Source organism: Martes martes (assembly GCF_963455335.1).
Source record: "Martes martes genome assembly, chromosome: 7".
Lineage (NCBI taxonomy): Eukaryota > Metazoa > Chordata > Mammalia > Carnivora > Mustelidae > Martes > Martes martes.
The window spans coordinates 4,411,301-4,430,949 of NC_137894.1; the positions used below are offsets into that span (position 1 = coordinate 4,411,301).

Below are 19,649 nucleotides of genomic sequence, written 5' to 3' on the forward strand. Positions count from 1 at the left end.
GAGCCAGGACGAGAACCAGCCCTCGGACGGCACAGCCTGGGGGGTCGTTCCAGGAGACCGTTGTAGGAGGGGCGCTGTAAACCCCTCGCGGGTGTGCCCCGCACCCCCTGCCACCGCGGTGTGCAACCCTCCCCCCCGAAGCCCTTCCCCGCCCCCCCCACTGCTCACCTTTCAGCAGGTCTTTGGCCTTCTTGGACTTGGCCGACGCGTCCTGCTTGCCTTCATCCAGGACTGGCTCTGCGTCCGCACTGCTGGCCTTGGGGCCGGAGCCCAGGTCTCCTGCTGCCGGCTCGTCCTCTGCCCGTGGCACCTCCAGCATGCCTGCCTTTCTACCCTGGGTTGGGGAACGTTTCTCCCGCCCTGGGGTCCCCGGGGACCCGGGTGCCAGGCCCTTCCTGGGCCCCCGAGGGGAAACCGTGGGGCTCTCCCTTTCTTCAGCCTTGGCTGCCTCCCCGTCTCCTCCTGCTCTGACCTTGGGGAGAAACCTCTTCCTCCGGGCCCCCAAAGCTAGCTCCTCCGGTGTAGCTGCGGGGAGGCCTGTCGGGGCCTCCCCTGGGGCCTCCTCCTCTCGGAAGGGCTCCTGGGCCCTTCTGTCTGCTGGGAGTGGTCCTGGACCCGAGGCCGTCTGCCCACCCGTCTCCCCCAGCCACCCGCGCACCGTGCTCTCCGGGGAGGCCCCTGGGAGGCCAGGCCCCTCGGGGGGACCCTCACCCTCGCCCTCACTGGATCCTTCGGAGGCCAGCCCAGGACCCCCCTCCTCACCTACCACGATGGCAGGGACGGTGAGGGTGCTGGGGCCAGGGCCCCGGGCTGCTGCAAGGGCCCGACGGCCAGCCTGCACCTCGCGATCCAGGAGGCCGGTGAGGCGGCGGGAGGTGCAGGGGCTCAGCGCCAGGCTCTGGGCACTCTGCACTAGATGGTTGTTCTCCACGCGCTCCAGGATGCGCCTGGACGTCCGGGGACTCAGACCGGCCACCTCCACGTCGGGGACCAGAGTGGCCGAGGACACCGGAGCCCCGGCGGCGGCTGCCCCCTGCGCCTCCGCGCCCCCGCCCGCCGGCTCTGTGCTGGAGAGCTTCAGCAGCAGAAGCAGGTAGTTCTTCAGTGAGTCTATGAGGCCGGGGTCACAGCTCTGGGGACCCGGGGGCCTCCCCTCTGCATCCGGCCCCGGGGCACAGGCCCCCTCGCTGTTGGCGGACATGGCTGCTGGCGGGTGACTCTGGGTGGGGGTCCCTGACCCCAGGGACAGTGGGTGGGCCGGCCTCAGCAAGGCCTGGTCCCCAGAGGGCGGGAAGGCAGCAGCACTCATGTGCTCAGAGGCCGGAGCGCTGGGCGGAGCCTCCCTCGAGCTCGTGGTCAGGCCCTGCCTGGGAGGAGAGGGCAGGGTGGGCGCCTCCGGGCTCCGGCCAGCTGGAGGACAGCCACCCAGATCCATGGACGGCACCTCCCTCGGCTGCTCCTCCTTGGGGCCTGGGATCAGGCCATCCTCTGGCTTGTCCTTGACCAGTCCCAGCCACTCAGGCCCTCCCCGCTGCTCCAGACCACCCTGGGGAGGCCGCTGGACTGGGAGTGTGCGACCTGGGGCAGCCAGCAGTGCTGGCTCGTCGTTCCCGGGGGCCGTGGCTGCCGCTTCTTCAGATCTGAGCACGAAACCAGGTTCTTCCGGGACAGAGGGCCCTTCAGGGGTCTGGTCGAAACACTCAATAATCTGAGGAGGCCGAGGACCCTCTGAAGGTGGGCACGCGGGGGCTCTGGACTGTGGGCCGGGGCTGGTCACGGATCCCTTCTCGGACGGACCTTTCACGGCTGCGGGTGTGCTCTCCTCTGACCGTGGCCCTCCGTCTGCCTGCATCCTCCTGCCTGTCTGTGTCCTTTCCACCTGTGTCCCTGCCCTTCCCTGGGCCACCACATCCTCCTGGGACCTCCTGGCGGATGCCGGCCTCTCACTTTCTCGTGGCCCAATGTCCACCCGGCTCTTCCTATCTGCCTGTGTCGTCTGGGTGGCCTGTGTCCTGTCTCCCTGGGTCTTCCCATCCACCTGCATCTTCCCATCAGCCTCTGTATTCTTCTTGCCTCCACGTTTCTGGTCAGCAGATGTCCTCCCAGCTTCCTGGGTGTCTGTGTCCATGGGCTCAACGACGCCCCGGCTTCTGGGGTCGCTGCAACCCACAGAGACCATGTCGGCGGTGTTGGCAGCCAGCGCGGTAGGAGCCGGGCTTGCCTGGGATTCCGGGACCTGAGAACACGTGGAGGAGAGGAAGAGCTTGGCCACGTGAGCCTTAGGATCTCTCTCAGCCTGGCGTCCCGGCCTCCTCTGACCTCATCCAGATGAGCCCGACCGGATTCCCGCCACCTGGTTTTCCAGGCCTGCTAGGGGTTGGAGGCAAAGGACATGTGGCAAAGTCCCAAGCCCCCCATCCCGATCCCTGATCCCAGAGTCTGCACCAAGGAATATCCAGAATCCAGATCTAGCTCTGGCCCTTCCCACCTGCCTTCCCTGGAAGACCCCTCATCCCTGCCGTTTGGAGGAGAGGGTCCCCTCTCCGGGGCTTCCGAGAAAATTGATCTGTCCCTCTCTTTTGGCACTAACTGCCACCAGATAGAATGACGGGTGAAAAGGGAGAGAGCCGAAGGGTCTCCTGACAACGGGCTCCATGGCAGCATCTGCCATTACCGTAGAGCGAGTGGTACCAATGTGATGTCATCTGAACGCAGAAGTTAAAGTCACTCGGGGACACCACCTGTGCCGGAGAAATCAATGAAGTGTATACTACTACCCTTTTGAATGCAAATCACTGTCCTTGGCCCCTATTTGCTACACATGCACTACCTCACTTACTCCTCACAGTGTGAAATAGTTGTGAGCGCTCTCTCCATTTTCACTCAGTCGGTAGAGCGCGCAACTCTTGAACTCGGGGTCGTGAGTTCAGACCCCACACCAGGTGCAGAGATTATGGAAAAATAAAAACCTTTAAAAACATTTCTTTAAAAAAAAGTAAACCTAATAGAGAGGAACACACCGATGGCCAAAAGAGAAAGGTGATCCTCCACTGTCAGACAGAAGTGGTAGAGGTCAGCCCAGAAGCCTGCTGTGTCTCACTTCAAGCTGGAGAGAACATGGGAGAATGCCGTCCCGTCCGATATAATTAAAGGACTTCTGGTCTAAACATAGTGGCACAAGAGACAAGTTGCCTCTTTTCCTCCCAAATATAATCAAAAGCGACAATATAAACAAGAAAAAATATTAAACTTCATCATGAGTGAACCTGGAGGCATATAAACTTACAGTCTCAAAAAAAAAAACAAACCCAAAAAAAGTAAAAGAAAAGAAAAACGGAGCAGGGAGGCAGCTGAGCCGCTGGAGGCCGCTCGGAACGAAAGCCACGGGGAGAAAAGAAACCATGAGGGCACTCGGGCAGGCGAAGAGTGAAGGGTTCTGCGGGGCTCGGAGAGCGGCCGCCAAGCGCAGTTACTGCGGGCACAGGACTCCTCCCAGTGTGACGAGCCCCCAGAGCCCCCCTCCAACGAGAGCTGTGGGATCGCGGAGAGCTGGGTGGGAATCACCCAGAAGACACCCAAGGCTGCCGTCCTGCGGACACAGGCAGAGGAGAATGGAACGGCCCAGCGGCAGCCCATCTCAGAAAACGCCCGCAAAAAAAACACGCTTCTGAAGAAACTTCCTGAAAATCTCTAAGCGTAGGAAGGTTGTCTTTGAACATACGAGGATTTAGGGAATATCATTCCCACGAGCCCCGCTTGAGCACACTACCAGAGAACATACTCCGGTCGGCCAAAAGATGATTAGGGGAAACCACAGCAAAATTCTTGCTGAGCATTAAATATGTATTAATTATATAATCGAGACTACACCCGAAGGGGTTTAGAGTGGCAGAGGAAAATATCAGCGTTCTACGCCCTGAGGAGGCAGAAATGATACAACTTGTACAAAAAGTGGAAGGAGGAAGAAGGTGACAAGTGGAGTCTATCACCTATACAAGCCAGGAACCAAAAATTGAACCAAAGCTGGAAAAACCAGGTAACAGAAATACAGGATACCTAACTCTACAGAGATAATCGCCTAGATAGAAGATGTGGTGCTAGTATGAGATGGAAAATGACAGGGGAAAAGGGATGTGGAAACACTTGATCATAGCTGTCATGAAAAATTAAGACCCTGAACAGAGGAAATACTTAATGGTAGCATATAAAATATAAAATATATATTATATATTACCACATACAAATATCTCTAGTTATCAGAAGAACCACACACAAAACCAAAAGAAACAGATCACATAAAGAAAGACTTTAAAATATATATAATTAAGCTACATTTGAATTAAGTATAGAATTTAAAGTTACTGAATATGGGATTTTGAATGAATGATACCATTCATTCAAATATGGGAAAAATAAGAGTGTGGTGATTTTCAGAAGCCATCAAATAGATCTGAGTGGCCAAAGAATTTTCGTAAAAATGCTCCTCCAACTTCTCCGACAACCAGTAAGAGACTAATAGACAAAAACCCCTTGGAGCCAACAAACAGTGGTTAGTAATACATTAGAACCTTTTGTTAACTCCTGGTATTCTAGGATTAGGAAGCATTAACACGGGCATGAAATCCATAAATTTACAAAGAAAATGCTGACTTTGCATAAGTCTCACGGGAACAGAGTTTTATTGATTTTTTTTTAAGATTTTATTTTTAAGTCATCTCTATGCCCAACATGGGGCTCAAACTCACAACCCTGAGATCAAGAGTTGCACACTCTACTGAGTCAACCAGGTGCCCCTACAGCCTTTGATTAAAGCTATCTTCTCTCCCTCGTCCCCAAGCCTGATCAGTCCCTGAGTCCTATCGAACCTACTTCCTCAGGGTCTCAACACCCATTCCATTCTCTGTCTCCCCTGCCAACCACCAAAACCACGCTGCCAACAATTCCGCCTCGCCTGGCCCCCTTTCAAGTCTCCCAACTGGCATTCACAACTCTAGTGTTTTGCCTCTGTGCAACACTTACCCTCACTGCAACCCAAGTGATCTTACCAAAATACAGATTGGATTGTGACACTGTCCTGCTTAAAAACCTCTCCAGGGCTCATCATCACTCACAGGATAAAGCCCAAAAGCCCGAGCCTAAAGCAGCAAAAAGTTTAAAAACACTGCTGGCCAGGGTCTGGGGAAAGAGGCTGTCAGCACCGCCTCCATGGATGGCCACTTAGCATCATTTAATAAAACTAAAAACGCTTATGCTCTTGGACCCAACAGTTCTGTTACGAAGAATTTGTCCTATAGATGTATTTCCAAGTGTAAATGGACTTAAGGACAAAGATGTTCACTGCAGCACAGTTTGTAACGGCAAAACTAGCAATGACCTAAATTTCGTCAACAGAACCAACCCAGTGAATTACAGTACATCCATATTTCAAATAAATAAAATACATATTCAAGTAGAAAAGCAAGGTGTGGACAGAAAGTACAATATGCAACCTTCGTGTGGCAAATGTACAGACACATATTTTTAAATTCAGGGAAAACAGTTCTGGAGGTATGCTCAGGAAACCCGTTCTGGTGACTGACATCAGGAAGAGAAAATGGGTGGGGGGAGGTCCCGCTGAGGACGACAATATTCTCCATTTACCTGTTCTACTTTTTAAATTTTATGTCATGTGCACATGACACATATCCAACAGTTTTCAATTTAAAGTGAAAATAAATCAATTACACCTGATGTGATTAACAAAGCCCATCCTTCCGCAAGGGTCCCAGATCTCTCTTCCAGGTTCATCTCTTGGGTCCCTCTGCCCAATACCACTAAGTTACCGTAGTGACCACTGTGCTATTTTATTACTACTTGGTGTGTTTTCTCTCTGCTGGACAGTCTCAGCCTTCTCCTTGCCCACCTGAAAGACTCCTCATCCTTGAAGACCCTCTTCTTGGAAGACTTCTGAGTCTCCTCCTCCACACCCCCCCAAAACATTAGAGGCTCCCTACGCTATGTACCCACAGCAAATGTACCTAATTGTATCGGGATTCCCTCATTCTGTGTGGTAGTGTTTCATCCATGTGGCACCTGTTAATGTGTAAACTCTTCCCTTCCAAAGAGGTGGACCCAGCACAGACCCTGGGTTAGAGGGGGTGCTGGGTAACTCTATGGTGAATGATCAGTTGAGTAATTTCTGTACACTTCTGCAAAGGATGACCTCTTTAAACACTGTGGGGTGTGTGTGTGTGTGTGTGTGTGTCTACATCTGGAACCGTGTGGAGATATGAGAAGGACTGACATGTATTTCTTTAAAATAACCATGGTTGTGAGCAGGGGTGAACCCAGCTGGTTCTGTATGAGCTTTGTCACTACAAGGAAGAGCAGTAGGTTCAATTTTCCATCGTGACCTACTATGTTCCTCATAAATTCTCAGAGATTAGGGATGCAGTCTGATTCACCTCTGCACCCAGCATGGGCTCAAGCACACAGGAGATTTTGGAATCAACTACTAATGAACAATACAATGGCTTCTAACCCTCAAAGTGGGACATGGTCCCAGAGTGCTGGTTTGGGGAAGCAGGGACAAAACCAGGAGCTTGACAGGAATGGTGAGGGCAATGGCTAGGACCTGGAATCTCCTTCCTCTGAAACCTACACCCAGGGCTGATACTAAGCCTTTAACATCTTTAAATGCTCGGTAGATTTGCCAGAAAAACGATCTGGTCCAAAAGACTTCCTTTTTTGGATGATTTTTAGCTACAAATTTTATTTCTGTAACAATTATAGGATTATTCAAGTTGTCTCATTGTTTGCAAGAGTTTCATAGCTTGTAGTTTTTAAAGAGTTGGTCTGTTTCATCTAAGTTGAACTACATGCACAGTTTTTCATGGTGGGCCTTTATTATCCTTTTAATACTTGCAAGATCTCTAGAGAAATTACCCTTCATTCCGTTTCAAAAAAAATCTTTTTTCTAAGGATTTATTTATTTTAGAGGAATTGAAATAGAAAGAGAGGGAGAGAGAGAGAGCATGAGCGGGGGGGGGGGGTGGGCAGAGGGAGAGAATCTTCAATCAGACTCCCCACTGAGTACGGAGCCAGACACAGGGCTCAATCCCACGACCCATGAGATCATGACCTGAGCCGAGACCAAGAATCAGACATCCAACTGCCTGAGCCATCCTGGTGCCCCTAAAAATTTATTGAGGTATAATTGACAAAGACTGTATAATTTAAGGTGTACAACCTGATGTTTTGAGATGCCTGTCGTGTGAAATGATCACTATGATCAAGCCCTTCTTTTACCCTTAATGTTGGTCATTTGTGTCTTCTCTCATTTTTTTCCTTTGTGAGTCTTGCTAGAGGTTTATCAATATTACTGATTTTTTCCAAATAACCAGGTTTCAGTTTGTTTTCTCCATAGTTTTCTGTTTTCAATGTCATTGTTTTCTGCTCCTTTTTTTAAATTATGTTCAGTTAACCAACATACAGAACATCATAATTTTTTGATGTGTTCAATAATTCATTAGTTGCATATAACACTCAGTGCTCTTTTACTATTTCCTTCCTTCTCTTTGTTTTGGGTTTATTTAGCTCTTCCTTTTCCAGTTTCTCAACACGGGAGCTTAGATTACTGGCTTAGACCTTTCTTCTTTTCTAATATAAATATTTAAATGTTATAAATTTTCCTCAAAATACTTATTTTCCTCAAAATACTGATTTATCCAAACTTTTCTTGTGTTGTATCTTCATTTTCATTCAGTTAAAAATATTTTCCATTTGCCCTTAAGACTTTCCTCTTTGACTCATGAGAGTGCATCATAAATATTTAAAGCATTTTGAGAGTTTCCTGTTACCTTTTTCTGTCACTGATCTGTCGCTTAAGCCCATTTTGCACAGAAAACATACTTTGTATTATTGTAATTATTTTATATTTGTTAAGGTTTGTTTATGACCCAGGATATGACCTATTTTGGTGACTGTCTTACATGCACCTGAGAAGAACAAGTATTCTGTTGTTGTTACATGGAGTATCCTATGCATGTGTTAGACCCAGTCAGTTGATAATGTTGTTCATGATTTTCAGTTTATTAGCTCAAGACATTACTGAGAGAACGTTAAAGTCTCCAACTATAATGGCTGATGTTTCTGTTTCTCCTTCCCGTTCTTCATATATTTTGAAGCTCTGTTGTTAGAGGCAAACACTTTTTTTTATTATGTTTTCTTGAGCGGACCCTTTTCTCATTATATAATTCACAATTTTGCCCTGGAGTCTACGTTGTCTGAAATTAACAGGGTCACTCCAGTTCTCAGAGGATTAGTGTTTGCATAGTGTATATTTTCTGTCATTTTATTTTTTGCCTACCTATAATATTGTAGTTGAGGTCAATTTCTTGTAAAAAGCACAGCTTTGAGAATGTTATTTGATCCATTCTCACACTCTCTCTTATTTGTGTGTTTAGACCACTTATATTTAATATAATTATATGCTTGCATTTAGGTCAATTATTTTATTATTTGTTTTCTATTTCTTTCATCTGTTTTTTTCTGTCCTCTGTTTCCTCTATCCTGTCTTCTTTTAGATTATTTGAACACTTTTAATATTCCCCTTCAATTTATATGTTGTGACTTTTACTAAATTTCTTTGTATAGTATTTTACTTTTTGCTCTAAGGGTTACAATATATATACTTAACTTCCCACAGCCTATTTGGAATCAATATTTAACTCTTCAAGTGAAATGTAGTCATTTTATCACCATATAGATCCCTTTATCCTCTCCCTTTTATGCTGCATGTTTACCCCAATATTTACCATTTCTGTAGTTCTTCCTTCATTCCTAGTGATACAGGTTCCATTTCGGTATCATTTCCCTTCTACAGGTAAAACGTACTTTAGCATTCTTTCAGAACAGGTCTGCTAGTGATTGATTATCTTAGTTTTATCGGGTAATGCCTTTATTTCACCTTCAATACTGAAAGACATTTTTTGCTGAATGTAGATTTACGGATAGAAAGACACTTCCTTTTAGTAGGTCTAAAAGTAGGCCACTTCCTTTTGACCTCCATTGTTTTCAATGAGAAATCTGCAGTCATTTGAATCATTGTTCCCCTATAATGTGCTGTTTTTCACTGACTACTTTTAAGACTTTTGTGTTGTCTTTAGTTCTCAGCGATTTGCTTATTGTTTCTTGACATGGAATCTGTAGGCATATCTTATTTGGAATTAGCTGAACTTCTTGTCTGTAGGTTTGTGTCTTTTGCCAAATTTGGCTAGTGTTCGGCCATTATTTATTCAGGTATTTTTTCTGTACCACACCCTTCTCTCCTTCTGGGTCTCTAATAACACAAGCATTAGATGTTTTGATGTTGTACCACAGGTCCCTGAAGGTCTGTTTCTTTCTCTTATCTTTGTATTTTCCCTCTCTGTTATTCAAGTTGAATAATATCTATCGACCTATCTTCAAGTTCACTGACATTTTCCTGCCACCTTCATTCTGCTATTATGCCCAGTGAGAAAGTATTTTTATCTCAATTACTGTATTTTTCAGTTCTGAAATTAAAATTTGGTTCTTTATATCTTGTATTTCTTTGCAGAGACGTTCTATGTTTCCATTTATTTCCAGAGTGTTTACCCTTAAATTTTGTCATATTTTTATAGTTGCTGACACTAACTGAGATAATCCCAATATCTCTGCCATCTTGACACTGGCATTCTTTGTCTTTTCCCATGCAAGTTGAGATTTCCTGATTTTCCATATGCCAAGTTACTTTTATTGTATCCTAGACATTTTGAATATCATGAGACCCTGGTTATTACATAAATCCTATGGATAATGTTAATGTTTGTGTCTTAACAGACAATCTACTTGGTTGTGTTCAGGCTGCAAGTTTCATTCAGCCTGTTGAGATTGTAGTTTCAGTGTGAGTTCCATTTTTCAATGCCTTTGCAGTGCTATTCAGACCTATCCAGTGTGTATCCAGGTCCCCAGTGGGGACCAGTCTGGGACCTGGATGAGTCTTTCAGTTCCATTCTCAGAGTTTTTGATACAGTGTGCAAAACCAGATCCATCCATGCATAAATAGCTTGGAAACAAGCCCAGGGATTTATAAACAGCTTATGAAGTCACTTTCTCAAATGTTCCTTCTTCAAGATCTCTCCTGTACTTTCTGGGTCCATAGGGCTCCCTTTTTTCAGCCCTGTGGACAGATAGCTGGGGCTTCATTTATCCATCATATACTTTCACACACGAACCTGTGTCCTAGGCTAAGAAAGAGACCCAAAAGAGAGAAAAACAAAGCAACAGGGATTCATCCTACCTTCTTGGAGACCACAGCTTCTCTGAACAGAGAGAAAGATTCCCTCCCTTAAAGTTTGACACCTGTGGCCTCTTCTGCCATTACTGTCACTACCAGGAGATCCTTTCCTATTCCTCAAGCCTGATGTACAGTAGAGAGCTTCTCCTAAAGTAAAGCTGATCCTTACTTCTGAGTTTCTGATTGAATTAAGACCAGGACAGAGAATACTAGATTTAAAAGGCAAAAAACCAAACAGGTAAACACTGCTAGTTCTAGGATACTTTGAAGTCCAGTCTTCCCCAACCTGCCTACTATTGTTTACCAAAGTCATCAAATAGTCGCACCAAGCATTTTGCCCAAGTTTTTTTTTAGCTGCATTCAATGGAAAATATAGGGTGAGTGTTTGCCCCATCTCCCAGTTCTGCCCCAGAACCAGAAATGTTATAACAACTAGCCTCATACTGATTATTGTATTTTTCAGTTCTGAATTTCCAGTTGGTTGATTTTTAAGTTTATTCCACTTTTTATAGCTTCTAGTTCTCTGAAATTTTCAATCTTGTCTTTTTATCTTTTTGAGTATAGGAAATAGAGTTTTGGTTTTATAGTTCATGTCTAATAATTCCAAAAGCTGGAACACCCTGTGGACACATTTATATTGTCTGCTGTTTTTGCTACTTTTTTCTCATGTTTTCTTCTCTTGGAGTGCTGCTTATCTTCACTTGGATGCCAAATATTATATTTGAAACACTTTTTAAAAACAATTTGAGGCTTAAAGTGATGCTATCACCTTCCAGATGATTTTTGCTTCTTCCGGGTGCTCGGGGCACCAGGTATCTTGAATCACATTAGCCTACTTTCAGGGACTGAGATATTTCTTGTCACCTGGGCAACTCAGAGATAAGCCTCAATCCCCTGTGTGGGTAATTTACCTCTGGCTCACTACTCCTTTGGGGCCCCAACTCAAAGACCAGGGGTGTTTACCAGGGCTACTACTCTCGAGACCACAGACTCTAATCTTTGTCTCCCCAGGCCCAGGAGGCTGTCTAAAACACTGCTGAGTCTCTCATTCTGCTCTCCTGGAGTAGCAAACAGCCACAAGATAAAAGCTATGCCAAACACTGGGCTCACCATTCTGGACTTCCATCTCCTTCCATATCCTGGGCTGGTAACTCTTCATTTTGCCTTTTACTACTTGTCTTCAATAGGGAGTTGGTCTGAACTCTCTAACCTAGCATTACTGGAAGCTGATATTCAATAAATGTTAGTTCTCCCCCACTTCTGCCTCACCCCCAAGCCTGATGATGTTACACTTCAGGCTAAACAAATCAAAGCAGCACACAAGACACAGAAGAGAAGAAAAAGTACTGAGACGCCTCAAAAGCATCTGGGCATCCAGACTAGGACAGGCAGGCTTGCATTCCTCGCTAGCCCACCACCTGACCTTTGCTTCATGATCCGTGTCCTTCCCAGAATGCCTTCCTTTCTCTCTTCCACCTATCTAAGCTCTTTCAACCTGGGTATATTATGGGCACCCTTTTATATTTAAAAAACGACAACAATTTCTCTTTGATGTTTTCCTACTATGGTATTCTCAGTAATGAGTCCTATACATGTTGCCAGGGAGTCTGGCCACTTCCCAGATGCCTTCCCTAGCAACTGCAGACCACCCCACTCTCCTTCCCTGGAAATCTACTACAATAACCATTCACCACACCCTCTTTGTACTTATGGTTTGGTATAAGTCTAATACCCTAGATTCACTAGGTAATTCCTTAAGGACCATGTCTCTCCTCAACCCCCCCTCCCTTCAACAGCTCTCCAAAAATACTTGTATTCATGTATTCTCTGAAAACCAAAGATCCTTTATTATGGGAGTAGGGTTTCCAAATCTTGGGATGATTATCCTCAAGACTCACAGGGTTTCCTGGACAGCCTCTCAGGTCCCCTCCCTCTTGGGGTGCTCTGTATTATCACTCAATAGACTTTGCTTTGCTGCCCACCAAAAAACAACAACAACAACAACAACAAAGGGGGGCACCTAGGTGGCTCAGTCGGTTAAGTGTCTCCCTTTGGCTCAGGTCATGATCTCAGGGTACCGGGATTGAACCCCACATAGGGCTCCCCGCTCAGCAGGGAGGCTGCTTCTCTCTCTCCCTCTGCCGCTCTCCTTGCTTGTGCACTCTATCAAATAAATAAAATCTTAAAAAAAAAAACAACTTCCAGGGTTTCCCAAGAAGACACACTCTGAGGTCTCAAGGCATTCAGCAGAGCTCTGCCATGTGTACACCGTCCCCTCCAAGGATCTGGGCAGATGGCACACTCCACCATGTCCCCATACTCCTGTACCTCAGCTCCAGAGATCTAAGCTGCCTCAGAGAAGGTCTCGGTCTAGGGCGCTAAAAAGCAACCTTTGAGGTCACTGCAAGCCAGTTCCCATTCACTAAGTACCTTCAGGGAAGATTGCTTCTGCCCAGATAAAGAGCCCTCTGCACAGCCTCACTGGGTTCTAGGTGGGGAGGGGAGAGCATCTGGACATACTTCACAATCCAAGAGGCCTCGGTCCCAACATCTGCTCCCATCCATATCCAATATGGAAGCCTAATTTGAACTGCTGGAGATATCCCCTATATCCGGGAAAGGAAATCGAGAGAGAGTAGGGGAGCAGTGGCATCCTATCCCAGAGGCAGGGATCCTTCCAGTACCTGATCCTGACAAGAGACATGCTGGCCCATATGAAGAAAACAAGAGAACTTAAAAAGAGATTTGAAAGAAGGCTTGAATAATGGAAATGAATACCATGCTGTCAGATGAGAAAGCTAAAGATACAGGTTTTCCCAAATTAATTCCTATACTTACTACAATCCCAATCAGAACCCCAATGACACAGAAACAGAAAGCACATTTGTGGTTGCCTGGGTCTGGGCGTGGGAACAGGGATGAACTGCAAAAAAGGAACAGAGACCTTTTTAGGGTGATGGAAATGCCTGAAAACTAGATTTTGGTCATATCTTCATGACTCTAAACTGTGTACATTATGTTGCACATTTGGAATAGGTGAATGTTATGGTATATATACCTCAATAAAGCTGTTTAAAATACATAACTGGCAAGTTTTACCAAAAGATCATTCCAAATGCAAAGTGGACTTGAGTTTTCCATGAGAAGATTTAACAAGCTTGTGAGCTTGTTAAAAATAGCTTACCGCTTTTCTTTAAATGTGATTTTTTTAAAGCAGTAAATATACAGGTACAAGGTTAAAAACAACAACAATAAAACCAAACAAACAAACGGAAAAAAAATCACAGTGGTATCTGGAAGTTTCAAGAACTTGAAACAATGATTCTAAAGTTTCCCTAGAGGAATAAACCAGAAAGAAGAGCTAAGAAAAATTTTAAACGGCGTCTAAGAGGGTTGCTCTGCCAGAAATTAAAGCTGCGATCATTAAAACAAGATCATTCTGCTGTAAGGATCGATAATCAGATTAATGGGTTGTGAGAGGTATATATAGGAACTAAAATAGGCTTCAGTGTGTATAAAAATTAGTATACACAGAAAGAATCACAAATCAATATCTTAGAGTTAAATATTCCACAAATGATATTGGGGGGAATTACCTATTTAATTAACCGAAGATCGAGCTGGAATCTAAGGCTGTACTATATACTCAAATCAACATCAAGTTAATTTAAAAGTCAAGTGGAGAAATTCAAACAACAAAAATTATTTTTAAAATGTAGATTCATACTTAACTAACCTCAGAATAGGGAAGGAACGCTTAAACCATGGGAGGTGGTTCAACGGTAAGTGGCAGCCTATACAACCATTAACGTTTTCCAGAAAATTTTTAGGGACCGTGAGAAAATCCTCATGAAATAATGAGAAGGAGGGGCACCTGGGTGGCTCAGTGGGTTAAAGTCTCTGCCTTCGGCTCAGGTCATGGTCTCAGGGTCCTGGGATCCAGCCCCGCATGCTTTGGGCTCTCTGCTCAGCAGGGAGCCTGCTTCCTCCTCTCTCTCTCTCTGCCTCTCTGCCTACTTGTGATCTCTGTCTGTCAAATAAATAAATAAAATCTTAAAAAAAAAAAGGAAAAAAGAAAGGGGAAGAAAGCAGGATATAAGACTGAACCAGAAGAGCAGCACACACCGAATTTTAAAAATAAGAAAACTGCATATATAGAAAGATTGGTAGATCTACCATGATGCTTCTTGATGGCAGAATTCTAGGTGAGCAGTTACTTTTGCCATTGAATTTTTAAGGGTTCTTCCCATATTTGTCACCATGAGCATGGGTGTCTTTCAGGAGATTTTTTAAAGACTTGGTAGGATGAGAAGATGAAAAACCAAACGGATTCAGCCACGAAAGAGCAGCAGGTTTGGCGTATGCATAGACGTTAAATGCATTTTTCACCTGTGTGGTCTATGTCACGATTTTCTAAGTACAGAAAATAGAAGTCGCACACGTGTCTTGCAGGGACCGTGGAACCAGGACGGGCCGCCTCTCCTGCGCCTGCCGCTCCTCTGAGAGGCAAGGAGAGCCCCGCTGGGAGGGGGTAGGCGGCCTGGCCCTGGTGTCCCCTCCACTGTGGGCAGGGAGGCCGCCTTCGTCAGACTTGGCTGCTGGCCTGGTCACTTCCCGAACGCGCTCCCTGGGGGCCCCTGCCTGTGGGCTGGGTCGGGCACACGGAGCAGCGCCATCAGGGCCACTAGGAACTCAGCCCACCAGCTGCCAGCATCCCCGGAGACCAAGCGTGAGCGCTGAGTCACCAGCCTCCAAGAGTCTGGCTTGAGGTCCGCCCCCTCCCAAGCCCTCTGGACCTACTGTCCCCACAGACTAACTCAGCACCACTCTTGAAACGCTGGAAGTTCTGTCTGTGGGAAGGGCAGCCCCCCTCCTTTGCCTGTGAAGCTCTGTCCCCCACGAGGTCCCAGGGCAGGTAGCTTGTCCCTTCTGCCGTCTGTCCTCCCTCGTGAAATACGTTCCCTTTCTGCCACTCAGAAGAAATATGGCCTTTTTTTCTGCCCACTGTGAAACTGTTTCCCCAAAATTCCTGTGAAACACTGTCTGCCTCCCCCTTTGGGGGGCCTGGCTGACTCTTGATTTTTTTTTTTTTAAGATTTTATTTATTTATTTGACAGACAGAGATCTCAAGTAGGCAGAGAGGCAGGCAGAGAGAGAGGAGGAAGCAGGCTCCCCGCCAAGCAGTGAGCCCCATGCAGGGCTCAATCCCAGGACCCTGGGACCATGACCTGAGCCAAAGGCAGAGGCTTTAACCCACTGAGCCACCCAGGCGCCCCTGACTCTTGATTTTGGCTCAGGTCCTGATCTCAGGGTCGTGGGATCCAGCCCCGCTTTGTATGGGGGAGGGGCGCAGTCTGCTTCTCCTTCTGGCTCTGCTCCTCCCCCGCTCACTCTCTAATAAATTTTTAAAAATAAAAATAAAAATGAAATACAGCCTGCCCTCTGCCTCCTGAGACATGCAGCACTGACCCAAGGGGACAGACTTCCCTCTGTCACTCTTCTCAATCCCGTTCCTCCCTCTCCGTGCCCTAAACTTCTCAGTGCTGTCGCCTACCTCTTCTTTGAGCAGTGGATGCCCCCATCCCTGCCTTCCCTCCGTGGGCCACCTGACCCCCAGGAAATGATGGCCCTCCTGTTCCCAGATAAAAAAGGGGGCCTCGGTCCCCCACCTGTCGCCCACCGTAGAAATCATCTTACTCCTCTTGCCATTTACTAGTTCTTAATGCGCACCAGGCCCTCCGCTGAGCAGGCAGGCTCTCCCAACAGCCTACGACGTAGGTAGCATTTTTATTCTGATTTTACAGCTTGCCCTGATCACCAGATGTTAACCATAGTCAGAATTGCACATAGGTACGCCTGACTCTGAAATCTTAGATAAAAACCCAAATTAAACCAGAATTTCCAGGACAGTTGATATTCGTAGAAATCTAAGAAGCGTCCAGGTCGAGACGCACCGCATACTACAGCTCACCCCTGCTCCTCAGTCTCCCCATGAAACACTGCTGCCTCAGTGAGCCCCAGGAAAACCCTCCACTGGCTCCTTCCTCGCCAAGGGACATCGTCTCCCTCCACCTCCGTCTGGAGATCGGCTGGGGCAAAGGCCAGGCCTGTGGTCCTCCGCTGCCGGCTGGCACTCCATCACCACCTCACCCCCTTCTATAAATAGCGCCCTGCTCACTGGCTGCCGAGCTGTGAGGGCAAGACTTTCCATGAGCTCAGCTTCCCGGAGCGGCCCTCCAGGCGCCCGACACCCCACTTACCTCTCCCGAAGTCCCGTGGCCGGCTCGCCCCTGCAGGGGGCTGTCCCGGGGGCCGTGTCTCCGCCGGGCAGGGGGTGTGGGCACGGGGGCCGAGGCCTGAGGTGGGGCCTTCCCTGAGCTCCGGGCCCCTGGTTCTGGAGCGTGGCTCGGGGAACCATCGGGCTTGCTGTCGTCGGTGGGCTCCCCTTTGGGCTTCGGAGGGGCAAACCTCTTCCTGTTGAAAGGCCTAGTCGTCTGGGGGGCCGAGGCGGTGGGCTGGGCGGGGGCAACAGCGCCCCTTTCACCTCCAGCCTCCCTGGGCACCTTCCCGGAGGGCCTCTCTCCGGGTGCCCTGCCGCCTGGGGTCTGGGAGCCCTCCTCCCCCTTCGGCCTGCCCGCGAGGGTACTTTCCAGGTACATGTCCTTTAGGGAGAAATACACTTGCTGGTCCGGGCCCGGGACGGGGCCTGGGACGGGGGCGTCCCGGGTCGGCTCTTGAGCGCCCACCGCGCGGGCGGGCTTCGCGGTGTTCTCGACGTCGGAGGACGCCGGGCCCCGCGCAGCTCTGCCTCCGCGCCGGGTCTGGACCTGCTCCACGTCCGCGCGCCCCTGCGGCCCGGGCTCGTCCGAACCAGGGCCACGGCCTTCGGGAGGACGCGGGCTGCGAGCCGCCTTCTCCGCCTCTGGCTTCTGGAGACCTTGCTTAGGCTGCTCGTCCTTCTTCTTCTTCTTGGCCCCCGACTCTGCTTTGGGGGCTCGCGCAGGCCCCAGCTCCATGGCCTCGCAGATGTACGTCAGCAGGGGGTGCTCCGCGTCCTCGCCATTCTCGGGGGCGGCCTCCCCGTTGGCGGCCACCTCGCCGGGAGCAAAGTTGTGGAGGAGGCCCAAGGCTGGGTGCTGGGCGGGCTCGGCCTCTTCCTCCCGCCAAGCCGCTGGGGTCCCGTCCTCAGCCTCCCGCGCAGGGGCCGCGCGGAGCGACGCCTTGACCCCGCTCAGCCGCCGTTTCCGCTGGAAGCGGTCGGGACTGAGCTTGCGCAGAGCGTCGGCGTCGCCCACCGCCTCCTTCCGGGGCTTCCAGCTCTGCTCCATCTCCCGCATCTTCGCCGCGGCCTTGAGCTTCAGCTTGGCGAACCAGCGCTGGTGGATCTTGTACTCCGTCATGGTGCCGACCTCCAAGACCCCCGAGCAGGACACGATGCCCTTGGTGTTCCGGGCGGAGGCCTGGTAGATGGCCGCGTCTTCCTCCTGACACCTAAAGGGAGGCGCGCGAGATGCCCAGTCTCCCCTCCTGCCGGGGGGGGGGCCCCCTCCGCCCCCCCCGCCCCCCGCGCCCCCCGCGGTCCGTGTCTCCCAGAGCTGAGCATGCTGCCCCGCCCCCCAAAGTCCCGCCCTGAGCACCCCACCCCACCTCCGACGCCACCCCGTCCAACACTCCCCATTGCAGTTGGGGAAACTGAGGCTGGCCACAGGGAGGGAGCGGGCCCAGGTCATGCGGTTCCAGAAGGGATTAGACGTGGGGCCCAGGAGAGCTCCCTTCCGAATCAGGTGACCCGCACAGCCCCTTGTGAAGTAAGGACGACACCGGAGCTTTTTTTGGTAGCTGACCTCACGGAACATGTTTCTGTGGGTTGGGACCTCCCCTGCTTGCACTTCAATCTCCGGCTGTCAGAAATCCTCCCACCCTGGCCTTTGGTGATCCCAGACCCTGGCAGGGCAGGCAGGCAGCCTCGCCAGCAGGTTCAACTCGGCAGCAGAAACCCACCCTGCACCCCTAGATCCCGCCTGGACATCAGCGTGCAGCAAGCCCATCTCTGATGGGGCCACAGGCCCCCAGGAACGCAGAGAGAGCGGGACGGGTCGCGTGCCCCCACCTGTAAATGTGAAGCGTGTGGCGGTTGCCCTGGTGAGTGATCTCATACTTCGGCAAACCACAGTAGCGGTCCAGCTCTGTGTCGTCCTTGTACCAGGTCACCTCTGGCTCTGGGTATCCTAAGAAGGAAACGGGGGACTGGGTTGCAGGAAGACCAGTTCCAAACCAGTGGAAGGAGAGAACAGGATGCCACAGGAGAGAATGGCTTCCCCCAGACTACCTGTCCCACTCGCAGGAAGAAAGGGCTATCATTTGGCTCTGCTTATTCTTAGAAGCTAGCCCATGTCAAGGCTGAAAACTGGTCCCCTTCAGCAGCTGGAAGGCAAATATGGAGGAGAAACTTCCTAGCAGAGAAGCAAGACGTTTCCAGAGAGCCTCGGCTGGTAGTAACAAGCCCCCTTCCTTCAGTGTCCTGACCTACATTCTCAACTGTGGTAACAGCTGTATCCTCAAAGGTCTCCCCCAGTACCCCAACACCGAGAGCCCTCCTTCTTTTGTCCTAGGTTGCTGGAATGCTGGCCTTATTTGCTGACACAGCTAGAACATCCATCCATCCATCCATCCATCCATCCATCATCCATCCATCCACATTTCCCTACCCACTCATTCACTGCTGTGGCCCCTTCTCTCTGGGGACTTCCAGCCCTGGCCACAAGCAGCACTTCCAACTGTTAGAGTCATCTGTCCTGCCTCCATCCCCACATGGCTGGTGGGTCCAGGAATGGACACCCTATCAGCTCACGGAGTCTGGTTATTTGACCTAGGTTTCGGGAACCAGGACCTAGAGGCCATCTAGCCTTGGGCCTGGAGCTAGAACTTCAGAGGGGTGCAACCGTGTTCTCCACACCGACTGGCCTGTGGTGAGAAGCAAGAATGAAGGGGACATTGAGGGCAGAATACGAGATAGGAGACAGATGGTCCCAACATCCTTCCAAAGACTGGCTCCATTCCCTGCCTGGGCACCGAGGACCTCCTGCCTATCAGTCCCACAAGAAGCCCCCAGCCTTACCAGTGAACTCTGCTTCCTTCCTTAGGCCGACTCCCAAATGATTTACATTGTCGATCCGGATTCAAAGACCCCTAGCTCGCCTTCCCTCCAACATACATATTAAGCACGTGCTGAGCCATGAGAGGGTTATTACACCTACAGAAGCCTGGTTCGCAGGGTCTCTGCTCTTGGGGAACCCACGGTACAGTAGGAAACCTAAGCCGGCACACACCCGCTCCGCCTTCCCGCGTGCAC

General features: G+C 49.4%; 1 protein-coding gene across 1 annotated transcript in view; it reads right to left on the minus strand.

Moving 5' to 3' along the window:
- ALPK3 (alpha kinase 3) overlaps window positions 1-19,649 on the minus strand; it is a gene marked incomplete at its 5' end in the record, with an annotated part of 54,010 nt that overhangs the window by 16,274 nt on the left and 18,087 nt on the right. The window contains 3 exons of the mRNA XM_080807411.1: window positions 169-2,236; window positions 16,558-17,788; window positions 18,408-18,525. Of these exons, the coding sequence (XP_080663537.1) occupies window positions 169-2,236; window positions 16,558-17,788; window positions 18,408-18,525 (3,417 nt within the window). The remainder of the gene's footprint in view (window positions 1-168; window positions 2,237-16,557; window positions 17,789-18,407; window positions 18,526-19,649) is intronic.